The sequence below is a fragment of the Anthonomus grandis genome, chromosome 11, assembly GCF_022605725.1.
Source record: "Anthonomus grandis grandis chromosome 11, icAntGran1.3, whole genome shotgun sequence".
NCBI classification, from domain to species: Eukaryota; Metazoa; Arthropoda; class Insecta; order Coleoptera; family Curculionidae; genus Anthonomus; species Anthonomus grandis.
Window position 1 is genome coordinate 26812014 of NC_065556.1, and position 26160 is coordinate 26838173.

At 33.5% G+C, this 26160-nt stretch overlaps 1 protein-coding gene across 15 annotated transcripts in view; it reads right to left on the reverse strand.

The window, feature by feature from the left end:
- The window catches only part of LOC126742589 (uncharacterized), a 182786-nt gene that overhangs the window by 12171 nt on the left and 144455 nt on the right, over window positions 1-26160 (reverse strand). For 8 of the 15 annotated variants that reach the window (XM_050449327.1, XM_050449332.1, XM_050449331.1 and 5 more), the window contains 2 exons: window positions 2617-2682; window positions 1266-1424 (listed from right to left, as the gene is read on the reverse strand). The exons of 3 other annotated variants lie outside the window; for them this stretch is intronic. In XM_050449327.1, the coding sequence (XP_050305284.1) occupies window positions 1266-1424; window positions 2617-2682 (225 nt within the window). Of the gene's footprint in view, window positions 1-1237; window positions 1425-2616; window positions 2683-16875; window positions 17068-26160 lie in introns of all 15 variants that reach the window. 4 more of the 15 variants (XM_050449336.1, XM_050449333.1, XR_007662610.1 and 1 more) reach the window with 3 other exon arrangements.

Consider the following 26160-nt stretch of genomic DNA (forward strand, 5'->3'; position numbering starts at 1 on the left):
TTTTTCCTTTTTTTTATCGATAGATCTTTGGCAAAGATCATTTAGCAATGTCTACTTTATAGCCTCCTACTGTGATCATCTTTAAAATATGATTTTATCCTGCTTATCCAGAATATTCGGTATTCGAAATTCTCCGGAAAGGCTCCTTTATTAATAAAATGTAGGCTCTTTTCTGTTTTTTATAATGCAGAAATTATTGGTTTATATACTTCCAGGCTTCTCTTGGCTCCAGTTATTTCTATTGAGCAGAAAAATATAATTCTTCCAAGGAGATTCAAATTTTCAATTTCACCTTATTTTCTTCCCTAATTAATAGACCGGGATACTAGATTTCGGCATACCTAGAGTGCTAAAGTAACGTTAAAATTGCATTTTTTTGCCCTTGTTTTGATTTATTTTAAGTTTGGTATTTAGGTTTTCATTATGATATTTTATCTACTAAATAACAAGAGAACACGCTAATTTTTAACATTCCTTAAATAAATATTTATATTTTTTTATAATGCTTCTCTCCTACTTTCCAAGGAGTTCACCTCTGAAACATTTAAATCATTTCCCTTTTCCCTCTATTTTGTCGCTAGATCTTTAGCAAAGATCATTTAGAAATGTCTACTTTATAGCCTCCTACTGAGATCATCTTTAAAATATGATTTTATCCTGCTTGTCCAGAAAATTCGGTATTCCAAATTCTCCGGAAAGGCACCTTTATTAATAAAATTTAGGTTCTTTTCTGTTTTTTATAATGCAGAAATTATTAGTTTATATACTTCCAGGCTTCTTTTGGCTCCAGTTATTTCCATTGAGCAGAAAAATATAATTCTTCCAAGGAGATTCAAATTTGCAATTTCACCTTATTTTCTTCCCTAATTAATAGACCGGGACATGATCAGTATTTAAATTTCTATAATAATAATTTCTATTTATTAACTTTTTAACATATTGAATGTTAAGTTCACGTTAAAATTAAATTTTTTTGTCCTTGTTTCGATTTGCTTTAGGTTTGGTATTTAAGTCTAAAAACCATCTTAAACATTAACCTTCCAATCTTCCAATCCAAACAAACCCAACCTAACAATCACAGTATCACTTAAAACAGTAAAAATTGTTTTAAGTGATAGATATCAGGAAGCTGATAAAGCAGCAATTTTGAAAAAAACTATGCCCAATTATTTCCAGTTTGATACCATATCAAGATTCAAGTAGGTATAACAAAAGAAAACAACCAAAAAAAACACACAAACAAAAACTCATATCTTCTTCCATACACTGAATCTTGGAGGACGAGCTGTGATTCGAGTGGGGATCGCTGGCGGCGTTAGCGCCGTGACGCTGGCGTCGCTGCGCGTGCTCCGTACTCTCCGGCGAGTCTAGCGAGAGACTTTTCATGCGCAGGTTCAGTTTCTGCCGACGGGGGGAGTGGGGCGCTAAAGAGGGAAACAGATTTATATGTGAACATAATAATTAACACCTAAAAAAAAATGCCAAAAAAAAAACACATATACAGCAAGCATACAGTACATCCCAAAAATTAAAATTCAGGGGTGTGTTCGAAAAAAAACGCTTAGACCCGTCGATTTTTATTTCAAGTTGCCCATTTTTGATACGATAAGCCTAATGAGTTTTGTGAACGCTTACAAAACATGTGCAATCTAAATAATAATTTAGTAACAAATTTCCGCATTGGATGATGGAGGTAAACACCCAGTACCCTCAAAAACTAAATGTGTGGTGTGGAATAGTGCGCAGAAGAGTAATAGGTCCCTTTTTCTTTGAACAGACTTTAACGGGACAAGTGTATCTCTATTTTCTTCAATTTGAATTAGTTCCAGCATTACTAGCTTTATTTCCAAATCCATTGGACCCTGACTATCCTGACGAAGAACTAATTTTCCAGCAAGATGGCACTCCTCCGCACTATGCTGCCACTGTGCGTACATTTTTGGATGAAACCTTTCCCAATCGGTGGATAGGAAGGAGAGGACCCATCGAATGGCCTGCCAGGTCGCCCGACCTAACACCAATGGACTTTTTTTTGTGTGGATACCTCAAGTCAAAGGTATTTGTTAATAGGCCAAATAATCTAGACGACTCGAAAGAGAGAATTTGCAGAGAAGTGCGCGCCATAACTGCGGAAATGATTGAAAATGTGCAACGAGAATTTATTGATCGCCTTGGATATTGTCAAGCCGTGAATGGCAACCATTTTGAATATTTAAATTTTTGGTTACATGAATCGTCTATTTTTTGATAACTGTTGACTTTAGGTAGAGGACATTCCACGCGAAATTCAAAGATGAAATTAAAAAAAAGTTCTTTCATTTGAAAAAATTAAGTTGATGGTCGTAATTTATTTTTGAGCAACCCTGTATATACAAACTTCACGTACAAAAATGCGCAACTTGCAATAAAAATCGACGGGTTCGAGCGTTTTTTTTAAACACACCCCTGAATTTTAAATGCATTTAGACATAACTTATGGGATGCACTGTATAAAACATAACGAGCATTCCGTGTGTACGGTTTCTTCTAGTTCTAAAGTTGCTAGATGCTTGTACTATAATATGTATACGGGTTTCTAGTTTTCTAGTTTTATATAATGTTTGTTACGGTACAGACCGACGGTATGGCTTCCAAACATCGGGCAAAACAATCCAGAACTGGAAGAAGGAATCTTCATGCGTCCTAAATTAATAAGAGTGAGAAGATGAATGGACTATATATAATAAGGTCTAAAAAAGGATAGTCGTTTGTGTGCGTACAAAAATTATTCTTATTATTGTTTTTTCACTAACAACCCTGGAAACTTAACAGTGTATAAATAGTGAACAATTTCATGGTTTTCTTGAACAGGGGTTGGACAATATTTATATGAGAAAACCAGAGGAAGTGACTTTATCGTCAAATTACCAGAGAAACTCTAAATTAATAATTTTTGTACGGACTTTATATTTTTCTATCCTAACCTAGAACATGCACATTTATAGTTCAGTTCAGGGATCTATTGGAATCTTTGATATGCCGCGAATAGTCCGTGTGCCGGTGTTGTTTGTATTGCCACATGACGTGCATGTTTAAATCGCAAAATTTTATGTGGAAAGAGTCATAAAATAATATTCTAAGCGATATTTAAATATTCCATTAAATAAATAAATGTTGTAATCATTTTTTCAAGAATGTATACATTTGATTCATAAAATTTGACTACACGCGCCCACGTACTATTTTGTTAGACGTCTGACCTCAAGCGTGAAAACTTGCACAGGACCGGCCTTAAAATTTATTTGTATTTAAAACTTTAATATTCGGGATTTTTGGGTTTCATTTTATTAAGTTAAAAATTCAGGATAGTTGATAGCAAGAATATATTTAATTTAAAGATAAGATTTAAGTACGTAAAATCAGTTTAATCAAAAATTTTAATTTAATATGTTTAGTTTTTAGACTGCAGTGATGAGAGAATAAGTGGTACGAATTACATAGGCCCATTTATTCTGTGGATTAAGGCGTTAAAGATTTACCTCAAAATCAGTGGGATAGAGAGAGAGACACAATCACTTGCACAACTTAAAGTAGGAATCGCCAGATCGCAGGTGTTTTATCGTTGTTTAATAGACTAGCTAAAAAGAGGTGACAGTCTGGGAGTGCTGCAAGTGTTTAAAATAATTTGTAAAATGCTTGGGTTTTAGGTCGCTGTCAATTTTTTGATATTATTTTCTTGTGATAGTATTTTTTTTTTAATGGACATTTTCGAAAGAAAAATAAAAAATTGTGTACAACATGGGGCTTTACGTATATTTAAAATGATTTCATAAATAAATTAGATAAAATTTTGCAATTTAAACATGCGACAATGAATACGACATAGACGCATGAACTATTTAGTGCGGCATCTGCGACACATCAAAGATTCTAATAAATCTCTGAACTGGACTTTACCTACCTTTCCACAGAAAAATAACTAAGACTACCCTTCATGCAAACGTATACATGCCAAGCCATTAATTATGAATGAATTATTATGGTGTGAAATATCTAAGATGTATTGTCTGAATCGATTTATCCTTTCACGGTAAATACACAATCGTTAGCTTAAAAACCAAACTTCACGCACTCGGGTTATAAACGCTACTTACGTCCAAGGGTGCTCTTAACATCAAAACAACAACATTTTTAACGATTTTCTATTTATTATCACAGTCGGAAATTAACAAAAAAAAAACTTCTTATGTACACACTTCGCTCTCTTGTTTTCCTTAAAAATTCAATTCATAAGCTCAAACTGGGGTACGTTCGTACGTTATAAATGGGTTTCAAAATGGAATCCCGATCCAGGTTTTATCCTGATTATATTAAATAATAGTCACAGAGTTTATAAGTTTACAGGGTTCTTTCGCTTTAATTACAATAAAAAATATTGCAGGTATATGTTCTGACACTGTACTCACCTCGTAGAGGCTCAAATGAAAAAATTTCAATAGTAGCAGTACCTACTCAGACGAACGTTAAATTTTAAAAATATTCCTAACTATTTAATTAAAAAAAAGGTTCATTTTCTGCTAATATGTTTTAAAGATTGTTTGGACGCGTTAAGGGACTTCTTGGAGGCATGCAGGGGCGATTTCCCTTTCGCGGACGAGGGTGACGGAGACTTTGGGGGTAAATCTACGAGTGCATTTCCGTTATCTAACGTGGGACCTAAACATAAGGGTTGACCGAAGGGACGGGTTCCGGAGGCGTCTTGTGAACTTCTTTCTGAAAAGTTACCATAGGATCACCTTTGGATGGCTTGCTCCTTGTCGGAAGGTTAGTAGGAAAGCGAAAAATCACCACAAAATGAGGCTTTTATTAGTGTTAAAATGTCATGTATTGTCTGCACTTTTACTTTAGTGTTTTTTAGTTTAGCAAGTTTTTCATTGATCACCCTTTATAATAAATAATTTGATTGGCTTCCTACTACTGTTCACTTTTTTATTTAACTATTGAATATACATACAAGATTATAAATAAATAGTATACGGCAATTATACAGTACAAAATACTAAATTCAAAATAAAAAAAACATATAAAATCAACTCATCACAAAGCAAGAGATCTTTTACCTGAGAGTGAAATTATAAATATCAATATTATGCTTATTTAGAAAATCATTGGGTTATGAATTTCTATAGAATGTTCTATGAATAGGAAGATTGAAAGTGGCATGATGTCTGAGCCCCTGATATTAAACATTAAATATTATATAACGTTATTAAAAAAAGGAACATATCAACCCCTTGTACAAGTTTGAAGATCAAATTTCAGACTTCTCTACAACAAATGATTCTCAATAAAGTCGTAGTCGTTGTCGTAATATAATATACTCTAAAAATAGAAAATGCATGAATTCACGGTTCAATTGACAGAAATTGATAGATAAGTCCATATGGAATTGAGAAATGAATTCACCGTTTAACTGCCTGAAATTGATAAATGAATCCGCTTTAAACTGCCTTGAATTAAGAAATTAATTCCTGGCTTAACTTCCTAAAACAATAAAATAATTGGACTATTTGGAATTGAAATATTACTCCACGGTTCCACTACTTGTCATAATAAAAGAACTAAGTAGACTGGATTTCAGATCTATGATTCACTTGCCTGGAATTGAGAAATGAATTCGCGGTTCAATTACCCGAAATTGACAAATGAATCCGTAACTCAATTCCTTGGAATTTATAAAATTAATTCGGGATTCAACTGCCTGAAACTGACAAATGAATCAGTCACTAAACTGCCTGGAATTCAGAAATAGATTTCAGGCCTAACTGCTTGGGATTATAAAAAAATTGGATCCATGGATCCATGGTCTGGAATAATTAAGGAACTCAATAAGCTGGGAATTCAGATAAGAATCCGTGATTCAATTACCTGGAACTGAGAAATGAATTCATTCATCAACAAATAAATTCGTAACTCAATTGCCTGGAATTGAGGAATCGATTCCTGGCCTAACTGCCTGGAATAATAAAATAATTTGACCATCTGGAGTTGAAACATCACTCCAAGGTTCCACTGCCTCAAATAATAAAGCGACTCAATAAACCGGAATTCAGATACAAAACCGTGATTTTACTGCCTAGAATTTAGAAACGAATTAACGGTTTAACTGCCTGAAATGAACAAGTGAATCAGTAACTCAATTGCCTGTAATTGATGAATGGACCCCTGGCCTAACTGCTTCGAATATTAAAATAATTAGACTGTCTAAAATTGAAAAATCACTCTATGGTTCCACTGCCTGTAATAATAAAGGAACTCAGTAATCTGGAATTCAGATACGAATTCGTAATTCAATTGCCTAGAATTGAAAAATGAATTCATGGCATAACTGCCTGGAATAGTACAATATGTTGACTGTCTTAAATAGTTATGCCAGGAATCGATTTCCCAATTCCAGGCAGTTGGGTTACGGATTAAGTTGCCCATTTCAAGCAGCCATGAATTCAGATACAAATCCGTGATTTAATTGCCTGGAATTTAGAAACGAAATAAGGGTTTAACTGCCTGAAATGGACAAATGAATCAGTGACTCAATTGCCTGTAATTGATAAATGGATTTCTGGCCTAATTACTTCGAATAATAAAAAAAATTGGCCTGTCTAGAACTGAAAAGTCACTTCATGGTTCCACTGCCTGGTATAATAAAGCGACCCAATAAACTGGAATTCAGATACGGATTCGTGATTGAATTGCCTAGAATTGAGAAATGAATTGATGGTTCAACTGCTTGAAATCGACAAATGAATCACTAAATCAATTACCTGTAATTGATAAATGGATTCCAGACCTAATTGCTTCAAATAATAAGAAAATTTAACTGTCTAGAACTCAAAAATTACGCCATGGTTCCACTGCCTGGAATAATAAAGGAATTCAGTAATCTAGAATTCATATACGAATCCGTGATTCAACTGCCTGAAATTGAGAAACGAATGAACGGTTTAACTGCCTGAAATGAATAAATAAATCAGTGACAATTGCCTGTAATTGATAAATGGATTCCTGGCCAAATTTCTTCAAATAATAAAAAAATTGGACTGTCTAGAATTGAACAGTCACTCCATGGTTCAACTGCCTGGAATAATAAAGGAACTCAGTAATCTGGAATTCAGATACGAATTCGCGATTCAATTGCCTGGAATTGAGAAATGAATTCATGGAATAACTGCCTGGAATAGTACAATATATTGACTGTCTTAAATAATTATGCCAGCAATCGATTTCTCAATTCCAGGCAGTTGAGTTACGGATTAAGTTGCCCATTTCAAGCAGCCATGAATTCAGATACAAATCCGTGATTTAACTGCCTGGAATTTAGAAACGAAAAAACGGTTTAACTGCCTGAAATGAACAAATCAATCAGTAACTCAATTGCCTGTAACTGATAAATGGATTCCAGGCCTAATTTCTTCAAATAATAAAAGAATTGGACTGTCTAGAACTGAAAAATTACGCCATTGAACCACTGCCTGGAATAATAAAGGAACCCACTAATCTGGAATTCAGATACGAATCTGTGATTCAACTGCCTGGAATTGAGAAACGAATTAACGGTTTAACTGCCTGAAATGAATAAATGAATCAGTAACTCAATTGCGTGTAATTGATAAATGGATCCCTGGCCTAATTACTATGAATATTTAATTAATTGGACTGTCTAGAACTGAAAAATCACTCCGTTGTTCCACTGCCTGGAATAATAAGGCGACTTAATAAACCAGAATTCCGATACGAATTCGTGATTCAATTACCTGGAATTGAGAAATAAATTCATGGTTCAGCTGCTTGAAATGGGCAAATGAATCCGTAACTCCACTGCCTGGAATTGAAAAATCGATTTCTGGCATAATTGCCTGGAATAATACAATATGTTTACTGTCTTAAATTGAAAAACACTCTATGGTTCCACTGCCTAGAATAATAAAGCGACTCAATAAACCGGAATTCAGACACGAATCCGTGATTCAACTGCCTGGAATTTAGAAACGAATTAATGGTTTAACTGCCTGAAATGGACAAATGAATCAGTAAATTAATTACCTGTAGTTGATAAATGGATCTCTGATCTAATTGCTTCGAATAATAAAAAAATTGGACTGTCTAGAATTGAAAAATCACTCCATTGTGCCACTGCCTGGAATAATAAAGCGACCCAATAAACCGAAATTCAGATACGAATTCGTAACTCAACTGCCTGGAATTGAGAAATCGATTCCTGCCATAACTGCCTGGAATAATACAATAATTTGACTGTCTGAAATTGAAACTTTAAACGGAATCAATAAACCGGAATTCAGATACGAATCCGTAATTCAACTGCCTGGAATTGAGACATTAAATCGCGGTTTAACTTTTAATAAGCAGAAAGATTTAAAAAATTATGTTGAGCCTTTTCAAAAGCGTTAATATGAATTTGCTGGTAAAGGGACCATACCACAGAACAGTATTCTAAGATTAGGAGTCTGGTCTTCAACTGAGACCTGATTACAATTTTTAATAATAAAACCCAGCAAAATTATTAATATGTTCCACAAAAAACAATCATCCCTCATCACAAGTGACATCCATGTAATTTTTAGAAGAGACATAGGCATTTAATAGGATTGTTATTTATTAAATAAATTACTTCGTATCGCTTCGAATCGATAAGCCTATTTATGTTGCAATACGTGAAAATGCTTTCTAAGTCATCTTACCAAACCTCCTGATCACTAATAGTGTCCACTATTTTCTAAAATTTTAGGTCATCGGCTAATGATAAAAATTTTCTATTTTTGAAGTAAATTTTGCCCTTTTCAGGATTTTAAAAGCCATTTTCTTGTTTTTCGGGTAGCTTTACTTAGTTTTCTGTTTTTCCAGGGCCTTAAAGGCCATTCTGTTATTTTTCCAAATTATGAAATGATTTTTCTCGTAAGTAATGAATTAAATGACGTAAGAAAAATTTAGGTTCAAGCTCGTTTAGGGCCTAATGACAAATTTAGATGCAATAAATAGTGAAAAAAAATTAACAAAAGCATTAATAATAAGACTATACTGTATAATTTGTACGTCAACATGTGGCAACCGTGCATCGTTAATCAGACTTTAGGAGATTTATTGCGAAATGCTACTGGTTCTAAATCGGGCAGACTCGTCGACACTTCGTGCTGACACTGTTGCCAAATAACGCTAAAAGTAGTGACTTTTAAAAATCATTCACCACTTATTTACACTTTTAAGTAATATGATAATAAAGCTGATCTTTGTTCACCTAAAAGGGGATAAAATAAATATCTATTAGTTTTTATTTTTAACTTGCTTTAATATTTTTTTGCTGTATGATATTTTACTTTTTATTGTTTTTTTGGGATTTTTTAGCAACTTTTTTTTTTAGAATTATTGGGAAATAAAAGTTTGTTGGCTTTGATTTTTTTAATTCTCTGACAAATTTTGTAAAGAAATAAAATTGACGAAAAACTGTGTTTTTTTTTCTTAACTATTCTGCAATTTTATGATTACTTTTAGATATTAATGGAGAATAACTGAAATGCAGTGGAAACGACAAAAATTGAACAAAAATTGAGATATCCCCCCTATAGGTGAGAACTCTACTTTTTCAAATTCTACCTAATTGCACTTACGATTGAATTTTTTTCTGACATAGTTTGACTCATTTTTAAAGTAAAATACTGTCTGAAAACCTTAGACAAGTGACTACTTAACTCAAAAGCCTGGAATAAGTGACAAATTATTTCAAATTTTCGATCTAAGTACCTCAAGTGCCTGGAATAGCTTTTGAGTGAATCAAGAGCCAGGAATAAACATCTAATTAGTTCAAAAAGGCTTAACTGCCCGGAAGTAATTTTTAGCTAACTTAAGGTCCTAAAATGAGTAAGTAATTATTTTGAATTTTTTGAACTAAGTCCCTGGAAAAGCTCCTGAGGGATTCAAGAACCTAATTAATAAAAAAACTCAACTCCCAGATTCATTTCAAAATTATTCAGGACGTAATGCAGATGTGACATGAGGTAGAAACCATGAAAAATGAAACAATTTAACTTTTTCCTCATATAACTCTAGTTTACACTCAATTATCATTGAAGACTGCAATATTATAATTATGTACGTATGTAATGAATCAATATATGTAAGAAATCTGTAATTTCAAGATCATTTAGGACGTACTATAGAAGTGACATGCGGTAGAAACCATAAAATATGAAAAATCAACATATAACTCTTTCTCTGTGATGATCTTAATGAAATGATTATTCTCGTAAGTAATGAATTAAATGACGTAAGAAAAATATAGGTTCAAGCTCGTTTAGGGCCTAATGACAAATTTAGATGCAATAAATAGTGAAAAAAATTGACAAAAGCATTAATAATAAGACTATACTGTATAATGTGTACGTCAACATGTGGCAACCGTGCATCGTTAATCAGACTTTAGGAGATTTATTGCGAAATGCTACTGGTTCTAAATCGGGCAGACTCGTCGACACTTCGTGCTGACACTGTTGCCAAATAACGCTAAGAGTAGTGACTTTTAAAAATCATTCACCACTTATTTACACTTTTAAGTAATATGATAATAAAGCTGATCTTTATTCACCTAAAAGGGGGATAAAATAAATGTCATCTTACTCGGTCCGAACTGTTTCGTTTTACTCTACTACACAAAAAATAAGAAGAAACTCCATCTTCCTGCCAGAAAGTCAATTAAACCCGCCTGTTATATAAGTTAACAAAACGTCATTCTAAACTACGAAAAAACTAATTTTCGAAGCTCAAAACTACCAAACTGTATTTACACAGCAAACACTAAGGGGTTGGTGGGGGGAGGGGGGGTCTTATGCATTATACAACACTCTCTGGACTGGGCGAAAGGGTTTAGGGGGGGGTTAAACGGACTCAACTCTACAAACTTTCTATATATATAGTTAGTCAGTCTTTTACTATTTACTGTGTTAGAGCGGAAATGGTTAGAGAACGCGGTACAGGGTGGACAAGATAAGATACACCCCTAAAACTTCATTAAAAATTTCCTGTAGATTATGTTGGCCACCCTGTACAGGGTGTCCCATTTTGGGTAGTTTTGCGAGATATTAAACTTATGTTTTTTTAAAAGGAATACCCTGTATATTTATAATTCGTAATATTGCTCTTTTTTTTACCTGTTCAAAAATATATAACAGTATGGACTTATTTTCAAAAATACGCAAATAAATAACAATTTTCTAAATTTAAAATATAAAATTCATAATTTAGTGGCTATTTATAACCAGAAATAAAAAAATGACAAATAAATAAATAAATGTCAATTATATTCGGGTTTTGATTGACATTTATCTGAGTTTATGCTCCAAAACCCATTTATTTTCGTTATTTGTGAATTTTGCCAAAAATTGGCAGCATTTGAAAATTATGAAAAATATGATATGCTTATATGTTTTATACAAAGCAATGAAAATGCTGAAGAAGTTTCGGAACTATATTTCCATAGGTAAGTTAGAAGCTGTTATAAGACGACCTACCAATTTCTGATGTAATTTTATGCTCGGTAGATATCTAGAGAGAAGGCAACCGTTTTTTGGTATATTTGCTCATTTAAAGGACAATTTACTTGAGCACGGATCTTTTGTTTAGCCATACAATAAAGAAAATAGGGAAGAAAAAGAAATAGATGTTTTAGGTTATATAGAAGCGACACCCTCGAGCTCATGCAGAAAAATCGAAAAAGAAATTGGAGTGCCAAAAACTGACGCACAACTAGACATACTTGAGGAAGTTATTCCAGAACTTGTGGAAAATATCCCTCTAGCCCCCTACAAAAAGAAAGGGCATTTCTTGAAAATAACTTTGCTCAAAGATCGATAGGTACCAACAGTCCTGTTAGATGGCCTCCACGGTCTTTGGATTTTAGATTTTTTTATGGGGGTATATACAAGATCAAGTGTATAAAAGACAATGCAATAATCTAATAGAACTTCAAGACGCAATTTATTTAGAATTTCAAAATGTGAGAAGGAGACAAATTATTATTTTGAAGGCTATTCAAAGGGTTACAAAGATGTGCCAATTTTGTATCGGAGAAGGTGGTTTGAACATCTCTTGTAAAAATGTTGTTTTGTTATGATGTTTATTAAATTTATAAAAAGTAGTTTATTAAAATTTCCCTTTAATATAAATATACGTAAAAATGCAAAAATGAAGAATGTAAACAAGGTTGACAGTCGATGGACTGGTTTATTTTTAAATAGCAATTCGGTGAATCGCTGCGCTCTGATGGATGGCAGGGAATCCTGCGCTGCTGCTAATATGCATGCGCCAAGTAATGTCGCTTATGATTTGCTGAAATACACGGTACTATGGCGGCTGAAAATGGCGAAGAATCGAAGGATTTTATTTTTTAATATAATTTACTATGAATTTTGGAAACTTAAAATTTATTATCCGCGAAGAATGACCAAAAAATTAATCAAATAGCGGCTCTAAATCCCTTCACACAAATTCTTTTATGGCTAATACTTCAATTCAAACAAAAAACAACAATAAAACTTTTAAAACTTTTTTTCCGCAACCTACAAATTTAAATTCAAGACATTGCAAACTATGTAATTTTTCACTACATCCCCTTTCACAATGTAACATTTTTCTTCAAAAGTCATCCTCTGAACGCCTTGCATACGTCAAGCAAAATTATGTTTGTATCAATTGCTTACGCACCAATCATTATCTGCTAAAGGACTGTTTGTCCCCTCATAACTGCCGATCCTGCGGTAATCGACACCACACACTGCTGTGTGACGTCATCAGTTCTCACACACAGTTACAAACATCTTCATCAAATCTTCAACAACACTCATTGCAAACTAATTTAATCGAGAATAGCGCATCATTGCCTCTACAAACCAATCAGCAAAATCCCTCTAATTTAGGTTCTTCCAACCCTACCACTTCCTTGAACACTAGCGTTCATCAAAACCTTATAAATGAAAATCCAGGGCTAAATTGTTGTACGTCCTTTTCAACTGAACATTCTATTCAACTTCAGTCCAGAGTCCTATTGTCTACGGCGAAGGTGGAGATCTTAGATTCAAGAGGGAATTTCCAAACTGTCAGAGCACTTTTGGACTCTGCAAGTGAAGCCTGCTTGATCAGTCAATCTTGCTTACAGAGATTGGGCTTAGCACGTAAACATTATTCAATTCCAATCTTTGGGGTTAATCAGTCTTCTTCCTATACCAAGGGCATAACCAGTTGTGTTATACGACCCATGGGAAAAATACAACCTACATTTTCATTTAATAGGTTAGTTGTGAAAAACCTTTGTTCGAATATGCCCTCTATACAAATTAATCCCAGTACTTGGAGCCATATTTCAAATTTGCCTCTTAGCGATCCACAATTTGATAAACCTGCTCCCGTAGAATTGCTTCTTGGCGCAGAAATCTATGCACAGGTTTTGAAATCGGGTCGAATTTACGGAGATCCAGTTCAACCAGTTGCATTAGATACAGAATTTGGCTGGGTCTTATTAGGAAGAATTCATCAAAATTCGACTTTTTCAATGTCATCTCCGAAACTCGGAAGCTACTTTACTGCCTTTGATAACCCATTAGATGTAACCTTGCGGAAATTCTGGGAACTAGAGTCCGTACCTCAAAGGAAATTCTCGTCTAACAAAATTCGCCTATATTTGGTGACACCTTTTTATTGGCTTATCGTTGTTTTATGTCTTTAGAAGCTAGACTTCTTAAAAATCCTGAACTTTATAAACTTTATTCCGATTTCATGCGCAAATATATTTCCAATAAACATATGAGCCTTGTATTAAGCACTGAACCCAGGCCAGAGAGTGTTTGCTATCTTCCCCATCACGGAGTCATTAAACCAGACAGCAGCACTACCAAGGTGAGAGTTGTGTTCAATGCTTCTGCAAAGGATTCAAAATACCACAGTCTTAACTCCACTCTTCTACCTGGTCCAAAACTTCAGCTTTTGCCGTTGCCATGATCGAGGCTCCAGACTTCGTCTAAAAAGTGCTTCTATAATTTCCCCAAAAATATGGGAAAAGTTTCTACAATATAATCTAATTTTCATTACACACCACTAATACCAAGTCTAATGTGTTTGTGCCGAATATAAGTGCGGGCCCGCCAGAAGAAACTCATTTATTCCATCCAAGTGCTCCAAGAGATCAAGGTAGGTGCCATTTTTAATCTTGGTGCTGTATGGTTCGGTTTATTTTGGAAATTAAGGTTAAATTTAGGAAAATGAACCCTTGCCTATATAAGTAATACAGTCCACTCAATCGCCGTAATATGACAACAACCGTACATTTTTTGGTAACCGCAATTTATTTAGAATTTCAGAATCTGAAAAGGAGACAAATTATTATTTTGAATACTATTCAAAGGGTTACACCAATTTTGCATCAGAGAAGGTGGTGGTCATTTTGAACATCTTTTGTAAAAATGTTGTTTTGTTATAGTGTTTATTAAATTTATATGCTTGATTTTTATGTTTTTTTATTACAAAAAGAAAATAAGAATGATGCAATTCGTCGTTATCAATTGGTAACTTTTTATTTGTCTATTATTGTTATTCATAGTCTACTATTAAATTATGCATTTAATTTAGAATATTGTTAGATATTTGCGTATTTTTGAAGTCCATACTGTTAAAAAAAGGCCAATATTATAAACTATAAATATACAGGGTGTTCCGTTTAAAAAAACATAAGTTTGGGTTATAACTCAAAAACTATTAATCAAAAAAATATATCTACACCACTAGATTCTACGGAAAAAAATCTATTAAAATGAATTTTTACTTTGACAAAAACTTTAAAAATAACGGAGACACGACGGGGGTCCCAAAATGCAAAAATTTCAAAAATACCCTGGATCTTAAAAAATAAAAGGGCTATAAAAATTTTGGTTAACAGCATCTTTAGTTTTACGAAAAAGTAGCACAGTGTTCTCTATCTCTAAAAATAACGAAGATATCTCGCAAAAGTGCCCAAAATGGGACACCCTGTACATCTGAATTTTCTATTTATTTAGTTAAACAATTAATTTTCACCCCGTTATCCACCCCAGGGACAATCCTTGCCCAACTTTTAAAATTTTTAAAGAGGTTTTCTGTGTAAATACGCCTCAAAAAGCTACTTAATTAACTTTCTATGGGAACAAAGTCTAGAGTAAGTAAAACAAAAAAAAAATTAAATCTTCTCAAGTATTAAATAATAAAAAATGCAAAGGGCATGCATACTTAAAGAAAATATACAGGGTGTGCCACGAATTTTATAAGTAAATCACTCAAGCAAGGATCATCATTCGGTCACGTGTTCAGCCTCTCAAAGGATAATTGTGGCCTCAATAACATTCGAGGCCAATCCAACACCGAGAGAGGGAAAAGGGGCAGGAGGCGAAGGGCCTAATTTGATAAGTTCGGAAAATGTTATTTGAAATCTCCCTCTCCTTCCCTCCCCCGGGGGGAGTGAAACGTTACGGGTCCATGACAGGCCCGGAATCTAATTTGGCACTTGTGTGATTGCCACTCATATATGGAATTTCGGGATAAACTGGAGTTTCCAGGAAATCGCTTCGATTTTCTACTTGATTTTCCACGGGGGAGGACTAAATTTCATTGTTTTTTTCAGTGGACAAGTCGAGGCAAATATATTGCCGATCTCAGTCTGAACTGTCATAAGCAACGGTGTAAAATTAAGCCGGATATTCATGCATAAATAAATCCTGTTATGTCATTTTAATATTATTTTTGAAGTTGAAGAAGAAGTCTATTCTTGCAGTGGAGTTAATAGGTCAATGGGTAACTAAAGATACTTCGGTCAACCTCCACTAAATTTATTTAAAACATATTAATCCTACATGTTTCGGACATATAATATGGCCATCATCAAGCATAATAAATTAAGTGCCTAATAGATTTAGTGCCTCAAACAAGGTTAAAACGAATTAAGATACATGACAATGGGACCAAACATGGATTTAAAAAAAATTTAAAATCGCATTATTACGACAATTATCGTATCGTTTTAATAATGACCTTGTCTGAGTTACTAGATCTGTAAAATGTATTGACGGAACCCCTTAATTTGTTATCCCTGATGATGGTCATATTATATCTCCGAAACACGTAGGATTAATATTTTTTTTAAATAAAATTAGTGGAGGATGACCGAAGTATCTTTAGTTATCCATTGATTATGTTATTTGTTAGAGGTTTTTGCAACGTCAAATGTAGGTGCTAACACAACACTTAACAGCGTACAAAAGCAAGAGACGGACCAAAGGCATCATCAACTTTCCATTGGGAAATTCCCTGGGGAAAGTCCTTGGGGCCGAGGGGATTTCCCATATTAAAAGTTAGGAAGCCAAGTGCAATATGTCTACCTTGTCGTTTTAACTGTTTTATGGGGCCTAGAAATTAAGACTGAACATTGATGCTTGAAAGTACTTGTCAAAAAAAAAAGATTAATTAAGTACTAGCTCTTACTGGCACGCCCTACCCACGACATATGCTATACAGGGTGTTCGAAAAATAGACGGAGATATTTCAATAGGTGATTTCTTGTCTTTTGTCTCGAAAACTATGCATTTCCGGACCCATGTTTATATTAACTTTTTCTCATATTTTTTTACAAGGAATCACCCACTGAAATATCTCCATCTATTTTTCGAACACCCTGTATAGACAACGATTGTCATAATTAGGGTGTGCCTTTGAAAGGTAGGCAATCACAGTTATAACGACAGAGTTGGTAATACATTGAAAACAAAAAAACACCAAAAATAAAACAACAACCATTGGCGTGCGGTTGCGTACTTTCTGGCAGGGAGATGGATCGGTGTCCGGGACTGCCGTGTCTGGATCGGGATCCGAATCCGGTCAGACTCTTCATGCCGGCAAACAAACGCCTGCGCATCGAGGTCGCGTCGTTGGCGTGGGGCGGCGCGATGCCGCCCTCGCTCGCTGCGCACACGCTCTGGTTTCGAGTGGGGGCGGCGCGACGACGGTCTGCACATAATTCAGGTTAAGCAACAATAATCGATTAAGATACCTAAAAAAATTTGAAATTTTTGGCCGGAAAAATTCAATTTGTCTCCCGTATTGTTATGTTCAAATTTTGGGAGCGTAAACATTATTTTTTTTATTGTATTATTGGATTCAGGAAATGTCTTCTTAACACATTTAATTTTTTGTTAACAAATAAACAAAAAAATATAAACACAAAAAAATCGTCATTGTTTCTTAGTCAGAATCAGGGTCAATGTTGCCGAATCATCTAAGGCATCAGAACTAGCATCACTTTCATCATTATCCATTTTTTTAACTAACTTTTCAGTCCTTTCCTCCATTATCTAGTCAGTTTCTCAATACTTATTCTCTATATCTATAACATGCCTGACATTATGCTTCCGATGATTGAAACTGATAGACTCGATACCCTTATACAGTGTGTGTCAGCCAAATGGAATAAATTAGCTAATAAATAGATGGGAGCGTGTTGGGAAAAACGCTCGAATACGTCGATTGGTTTTTATTGTTGCGCATTTTTTTTCATAAAAACTTTTTATACAGGGTGTATCAGGTAACGGTGGTCAATATCAACTTGCTTAGTTTAAGCATAACACCCTGTATGTTAATTAATTTTTAGATTCCTCAGATCATTTTAGACATATTTTGTATACAATGTCCTATACCTATCTTTGACTGTTTCGGAAATATTAAGTAAAATTCAAATAATAACATTTAGAACAGAAAATTATTTATTTTTCAAGATTCTCTACAACTCACTTAATACTTCTTGCCCATTTAGGTCTTGGTAATGATAAAGCAAGCAAATGGAAGTAGCTCGCTTATTTCACGAAAAATTTCCAAATTTGCCGCCTTTAACTCAAGGGACAATTAGCAAAATAGAAAAGCAATTCCGCGAGCTGGTTCATGTTAGGCAATAAGTGAGGATACCAAATTCGCTGTTATCCTTGAGTTTGAGGAACACCCACATACATCTACTCGGAAAGCAGCCCCAGTACTCAATATTAGCTACTCATCAGTTATTAGAATATTAAAAGAAAATAAAATGCATCCCTATAAAATTATACCCACCCAGGAGCTCAAGGAAGACGATTTTGACAGAAAATGTATTTTTGTGAACAAATGATGGCAATGTTATACAGCAATGTGATTAGAACATGTTATGTTTTCTGATGAGTGCACCTTTACTCCAGTCCAGGTCCAGAGAAAATCCTTGCTGGATGAGAGAAGACAATAATCAATACCCTGAAAAGGTTAACGTGTGGGCAGGAATTATTGAAGATCAGGTCATAGGTCCCTTTTTTATTGAATGGCGATATTTATTTAGAATTGCTTCAAAATAATGTAGTGCCAACGTTGGCCAACTTGTATCCTGATCCAGGAAACCCACAAGTTCTAGCGAATATAATATGGAGCACCACCCCACTACCAAATAAATGTCCGGCAGTACCTCAACCAAATATTTCCAGATCGGTGGATGGGGAGGCGAGGATCGATGGAATGGCCAGCACAGTCTCCCGATCTGACGCCATTAGACTTTTTCTTATGGGGATATGTGAAAACTATTGTATACAAAACTAAACCCACTGACTTAGCTGACTTACGAAGACGAATAACCCTGGCAATTAGATCGATCACACCTGAGATGAGTTAGAAGAAATTTCTATTTATGGGTAGGGTGTTGCCAAGACATGTTCATGGCGAGCATCTTGAACATCTCCTACATTGACATTATTGTTTAGATTTGAAGTTTTTGAATATGTTGTAACAATTTTCGGGAAATAAATAATTTTCTTTTCTAAATGTTATTTTTTGAATTTTACTTAATATTTCCGAAACAGTCAAAGATACGTATAGGACATTGTATACAAAATATGTCTAAAATGATCTGAGGAATCTAAAAATTAATTAACATACAGGGTGCTATGTTTAAACTAAGCAAGTTGGTATTAGCCACCGTTATCTGATACTCCCTGTATAAAAAGTTTTTATGAAAAAAAAATGCGCAACTATAAAAACCAATCGACGTGTTCGAGCGTTTTTCTCAACAAGCTCCCGTTTATTTATTAGCTAATTTATTCCATTTGGCTGACACACACTGTATAATAAATCTAATAATTTGACAGCTGTTAAATTACCAGTATTATGATTTCTTAACCGTGCATCCGTAAAGTAGCGAATATATTCATTAAAAAAGCCCGAACCCGTCGACTTTACTATTTGGTTTAGTGTTTTTCTACGTGGAAATTAAATATACAGGGTGACTCAAAAAAATATATGACGTCATCAATATGTTTTTTAAATGGAAACTTTGAATTTGAAATTTTGAACAAAAAATTATGATAAAATGTAAAATTAAAGAAATACCTATCTAAATTAAATGTTTATATTGAGCACCGTTAACAATAACCAAGGCGATTTAAAAATTATTTTTTTAACGTTGTCAATGAGGTCTGTAGTAATATTTCTAACTCCCTGGCGTATTTATTCTTTTAAATCTTCTAAACTCGCTCCTTTAGTGACATACACTTTACTTTTTAAGTATCCCCATAAAAAGTAATCGAGGGGAGTTAAATCTGGCAATCTGGTCGGCCATTCAATGAAACCTCGGCTCCAACGATTTGAAAAAACTTCATCTAGATAATTGCAAATGGGTAAAGCATAGTGTGGCGGGACTCCATCTTGCTGAAAAAAAGATCACGTTGGTGCATGTCGAGGATTAGATCATTTTGAAGAAAGTTCAAATACCTCTCACTAGTGAAAGTGTTATTAAAAAAGTAAGATCCTAAAAATCTTCCTTCCACTATACCGCATCACACATGAGAGACTCGATACCCTTATATAAGAAATCTAATAATTTGGTACCTGTTAAATCACTAGTACTATGATTTCTTGTACAGGGTGTTACAAAATTCGGTGCAAATATTTTAAGAGTGTATTGTTAGAGTCGAATTAAAAGCCTTTTTTGCCTCTAAACAATGTATCCTAAAATACCCTTTCTCAGAGCTACAATCCGTGCAAATTGCTTGAAGAAAATTGATTATTTGGAAACGTGACTCCAGTTAAGCGTCAAATCTCCTTAAAATTGAGCAAATCTTTTTTTTTTGAGTGCTCTTTTCATCTTTCGTTCCAAAAATGGTGTAAGTCCAATTTTAGGGGATGATTCAGGGGAGGTTACCCTTCTCATGGCCGCTTAAAAAAAGAAATTTAAAAATCTGGCAATACCATTTAATTGGCCATAATAAAATCTAAAATTTTCGTCTGTAGCATTTTTTTGATACAATTAATCGTTTTCGAGAAAATCACTGGTTAAGGAAAGGGAAGTATTATTAAACCCGATTAAGCTATGAAATTAAAAAAAAACGTCTTAAAAAAGTGGGTCTGCTTTAATTTTTGACATATCAAATTAATTATATCGAAAAATGCAAGAACCGATAATTTTAGATTTTTTCATGGCTAACTCTACGGTGTTCTAGATTTTCAAATTTATTTATCGGAAACGCAAGATATTGACCTTGATAAGGGTAAACCCTTCTGAATTTTTCCCAAAAATTGCATAAATACTATTTTTGGACTGGCAAATGTCCAAAAAACACCCAAAACAATGGGAACTTCGGCGAAGGGTGTAGCTCTAAGGGGGTGCATTTTAAGGCACATATTTATATAAAAACAGAGTCTTATTTTGACTCTAAAATACGCTCTTAAAATATATAAACACCCTGTATATTGCTTAACTTGGACCCACACTAATTCTATAGGGTTTAACGCGCACTTGTAGAGCGGTGTTCCTAGTGGAATATTTCAATAAGTTGTCTATTTTATAATTTTATTTGTCGTATTAAGCTTGCGTCTATAATAAGTCGTAAAGCTCAAATTTTCTTTTTGATTTCATTTAATTTTGTTGTCGTTGAGCCAATGTACTATTGCATCTTTTGCAGAGGGGTTTCTTTATTTTTTTTATTTTTTATGCAATCTACAGACACAAAGTCTGTTAAATGATTACATTTGGTTCTTAATGACTAATAAATACAGTAAATAAGCACTACATATTACAAAATTAAAAAAAAATAGATTCTTTGCCCCCCAGGTAACACATTAGGTAACTTTAAAAAAAAAACTAAAAAGGAAAAAAAACTTAAAAATATTCTACATTAGATATATCTTTTTTAAATTTCCCAAATGTGCAAACAACAAGCAAGCCACAGTTCTCCTAGAAGTAAGTTTTTTTTAATTAAATTCTGTCAAAAGGTTTTCATAAGATATATCCAACAGATACACACCATGTTTTTTATAGTACAAATACCGCAAAAACCTTTTTTGAACTTTTTCGAACATTTATTCGTAAACCGAATAGAATGGATACCAAACAATCGAGGCATATTCCAATATGCTGCGAACATAGACATTATAGAGAGTAGTAATGGGTTTTTTTGACGAAAGGTTCCTTAGTAAATAAATGCGTTTTTAATTTACTATTCTTCTACCAACTTTCTTACATAAAATCAGAACGCTATAGAAAAATAAAAATAAATAAGCGATTTTTATTAAAACAAGTATGCATAACTTAATTGGACTTGACCAACATTTAATTATTTACTTTATATTGGGTGCGGTGAATAAGGTCTAGATTGATTAGTTTAGTCATAACTAATGGCCAGATAGTAATAGTCGCTTATTTTTGCACGGTACCTAAAAAAAGCAATTAATTTTAAATAAACGTTGTGAGTCTATGATTGGTCGAGCTCTTAATACTAATTAAAAAAAAACACTAATCCTTGTAACGCAATTAATTTTTTTTTGTTTTTGGTTATTTATTATTTTTTTGTTAGACCCCGACCCCTTGTGTCGGGGATAGAGCCGCGATTTTTTCAGTTTTTCATGTTTTTTCGGCAACTTCTGAGTCTGATTTTATCTTATGCGAAAAATGTCGGTAAACAAGGCGGTGGTTTTTAATCGTTGATGGTTACTTGTTGTGCTATTAAGTTTGCCAACTATTTTATATTTTATTAACAAATGAGCATCGAAATGCAACTTATTGTCCAAAAACTACTCCCAAGTCTTTTATTTCTGTTTTATATTTTAAGACATTAGTACCCAATTTATAATTGTAATTAATTGCCATTTTTTTTCTAGTAAAATTTACTGTAATGCACTTTTCAACATTAAAAGTTTTGTTTTGCCCAAAGTATTACTCTATTCAGGTCGTGCTGAAGGAGTTCGCAGTCCTTAATACTATTAATTGCTCTATAAAATTTAAAATTATCGGCAAATATTTCACCATCACAATATTTTAAGGATAATAGTAATAAAGCATAGTAAAATATATTTCGTTCATTTGCCTGTGATAATCCTCCGTTGATAGTCCAGTCCTTAAAATTAGAGATGCATCTTAAATAAATTGATTTTCGGCATGTATTACATAATGAGGCCACCACTCGAACTAATGGTTTCTAGCATTCCTAAGGTTCCCACTCGGCCAGCATTTTTTAAACGATAAATTGCTGACCATTGTATTTTTACTCTTAAAATTTTGCGCCAGTTTTGACATCTTCTGCAACAAAATCCATTATTTTTTCTATAATTATCATATGCAAACTCAATTTCCTCCTTAGAAAATAGAAGAAACCCATAACGCTATCCCCCACTGTAATCCAATCTAAGCTTCGCAGCATCGAAGACAATTATAATTTAAATTAAACATCCTTGCCACCATTGAATATAAATTATGTATCCAGAGTAGGCATTACAGTCAGTGAACCTCCCTTATGCAGGTAGAAATCTAATTAAAACATTTAATTAGTTCGGGCGGGTTGAGCGCCATACAAATAAATAATTGTTTGGGGTTAATTAATATCGTGGCTCGTTAAGGTTAATTGCGTGAAAATGGTGGCATTTTTGGTTAGGGTTTATTAGGAAAAAAAGTGACGGTTGTCTAATAAGCATTCAAGAAATCCATGATTTGAACCTTACCTGTGAGACCCATCATATTTGAATTAGAATGCAAATTATATAGGGACTAGGATCAATTACGATTGTGACATATTACGAGTAGATCGCAGGGCTGCAATTTGCTAGCGAGTCACTTTAATCTTCATATTAAATTCCGTAACAATTGTACGCGGGCGAGTTTCCGGTACAACAAGTAATAATGGAAATTCCCGCATGGAACTTTATAAGAATTATTCGAAAAATTCCCAGTTTGAACTAGTATGCGACATTTATTGAGTACAGTTCTGACTACGCTGCTTTTTTATTTAATTGTTTTTTTCGTTGGTCACGAATGTCACAAGTTCCATTTTTTTTTTAATAGGATACCCAGTATGATCGATAGTAAATTATATTCTATACAAAAGTTGTTTTATGACCTTTCACCCTAAAATCAAAAATAACTAAAATCAGTTTCAATTTCACTATTGTAATCGGCAGAATAATACTAGTTTTACCTACTTAACCGACTTTGGAGCTTCAATAATAACGAAGTTAGCAATAGTGACTTAACTTTGAAAACCCTGTATATGCGGAAAGCCTGAAAAATTGAAATCCCCACATATACCCGGAAAAATTAATTTCTCATTTCAAACTCAGCATTACCTAAAAAGTATTTTCCCTTACAGGTTCAATTTTCATGTATATTATAATTTATAATAAACAATGGCAAGTTAATAAAATTTCCCTTTAATGCTACGCCAATAAAATTATTTACACACTAATAACAAGTAATAACGATATTATAAAATAGTTGGCAAACTTGATAGCACAACAAATAACCATCAAAAATCTCCGGTAAAACCGCCTTGTTTACCAACATTTTTCGCATAAGATAAAATCAGACTGAGAAGTTGCCGAAAAACATGAAAAACTAAAAAAGCGCGGCTCTATTCCCGACCCCTTGTCCAACAAAAAAATAATAAATAACCGAAAACAAAAAAAAACGAATTTCGTTACAAGGATTAGTGTTTTTTTTAATTAGTATTAAGAGTTCGACTATTCACAGACTCACAACGTTTATTTAAAATTAATTGCTTTTTTTAGGTACCGTGCAAGAATAAGGGACTATCTGGCCATTAGTTATGACTATACTAATCAATCTAAACTTTATTCACCGCACCTCATATAAGGTAAATAATTAAATGTTGGTCAAGTCCAATTAAGTTATGCATAATTGTTTTAATAAAAATCGCTTAATATAAATTAAAAACGTATTTATTTCCTAAGGAACCTTTGATTAAATTTTCTTTAAGCTTTCAATAATTTATTGGATTAATGCAAAACAATCGGTTAGAATACCTGAAAGAATTAAAGTTACTTTAAATATAAGGAATTATGTGAAGACAACAAAATGCCGCAAAATCATAAAGGATTTTTTTAAATATGCCTGGAAGAAACTTCAAAGTACTTAAAAAGTTTAGAAAACATTAACAATTATGTCAATTCCCTGAATAATCCAAATAAATCATTTTAAATACCTGACCCAAAATAAAACAGTAAAAGAATCCGCTAGTAATTTCATCTGACCGGAATAAAATTAAAAATCAGTTCTGGTAAATGCTAAGTGGAAATTTAAAATGACTTAAAATGCAATATTAACATAAAAAATGACCTCAAAAGCCTGAAAAATTAAAAATCATGAACGGCGTAAAAAATTGCAAATACCTGAAACTACCTGGAAGGGATTCAAAATGCCTGGAAGGAAATTCAAAGAACAGCCTGGAAAATATGAACAATTATGTCGATTCCCTGGACGATCCAATTAAGTCATTTCAAATTCTGAAATGCGGTTATGCCTAGACTCCGGACACGCATAATTTTTCAATTATAATAGATAGTCAATGATTCAGTATTAAAATTGAGATTGAGGTTGTTTATTGTTATTACGGTTCAGTATTGAAATAGACATAGACTTAACATTTTATTTATTAGAACTAATTAAATTATAATGAAAACAGATTGGTACCAAAAGTCAACATTTAGTACAGTTAATTTAGCTTGAAAATGCCTGACTTAGGCAAAAAGAGTGCAACCATTCATATTTTGAATGTTGATCAGGTTCGACAAAAGACCCCAAACTCGTCGTGTAAATGATGTTCCTCTACCTGTTCCAACGTCTTCCCTTACCAAAAACTCATTAATTTACATAAGTAAACAAATTTGCAATCATGTTCCTCTATGTGTTTAATTTAATTTAAAAGAGAATTAAAGTCGCTTAATTACGCTTTTATTGGCTAAGGCATATTATAACCTGGATGACTTTTTTAATGGTTTAGTTTTTTTAGTTTTTTTTAGTTTAGTTTATAACGTTGGACATGTTGGAAAGTTTTTTTTTCCCTTTTCTTCTCTAGTTTTGTCAACGAGTTTACCTTTATTTAGTAATTGATTGTTTTATTTAGTTATCTTTAATTCAAGTATGTTCAAAAAGTTTTGTCTTCTGTTGTTTAATTTTGTTCATTGTTTTGTCAATTTTTGAAATTGTATTTTTGTTTTGTTTTTTAGCTTGTAGGATGCTTGTACACAAGATTATTCTTACGTAATATAGCACATTTTCTTTCTTTCTTTCTTTCTTTCTTTCTTTAATTTGAATTTTCTTGAAAACCCTAAGTCGCAGAAATTGTACATTCCAAAATTATCTACAAACTGTCTCTTTGAACTTGTGCAGACGATGGAGGGTGCCTCCAAGAAGATTATGGGAGGAGCTAGATAAACTCAAAATAATTCTGGAAGAGCAGTGCGTATTAACAAGAGGATGATCAACTGAGTTGCAGCTTGTACGGATACAACAGAGTCTGGTGGATTCTTTAAATACGAAGGGATCTACTGCCATGATCACAATCATCATCGAAAAGGCCCTCGATAGAGGAAATTTACTGTTAAAATAAATAGAACTATCACCTCCTTAAACAGTATGAGAGCGGAAGTTTCCTAAGGCTCCCCGCTTGCACCATTTTTATTTAACATATACCAAGCGGATATTCCAAAGAGCGCACACGATTCGGGAGTCGCATTATTCGCGGACGACAGTTGTGTCTTTGCGAGCTGTAAAAATTTAGTCCAGATAAAATTATAGAGTAGGCAAAC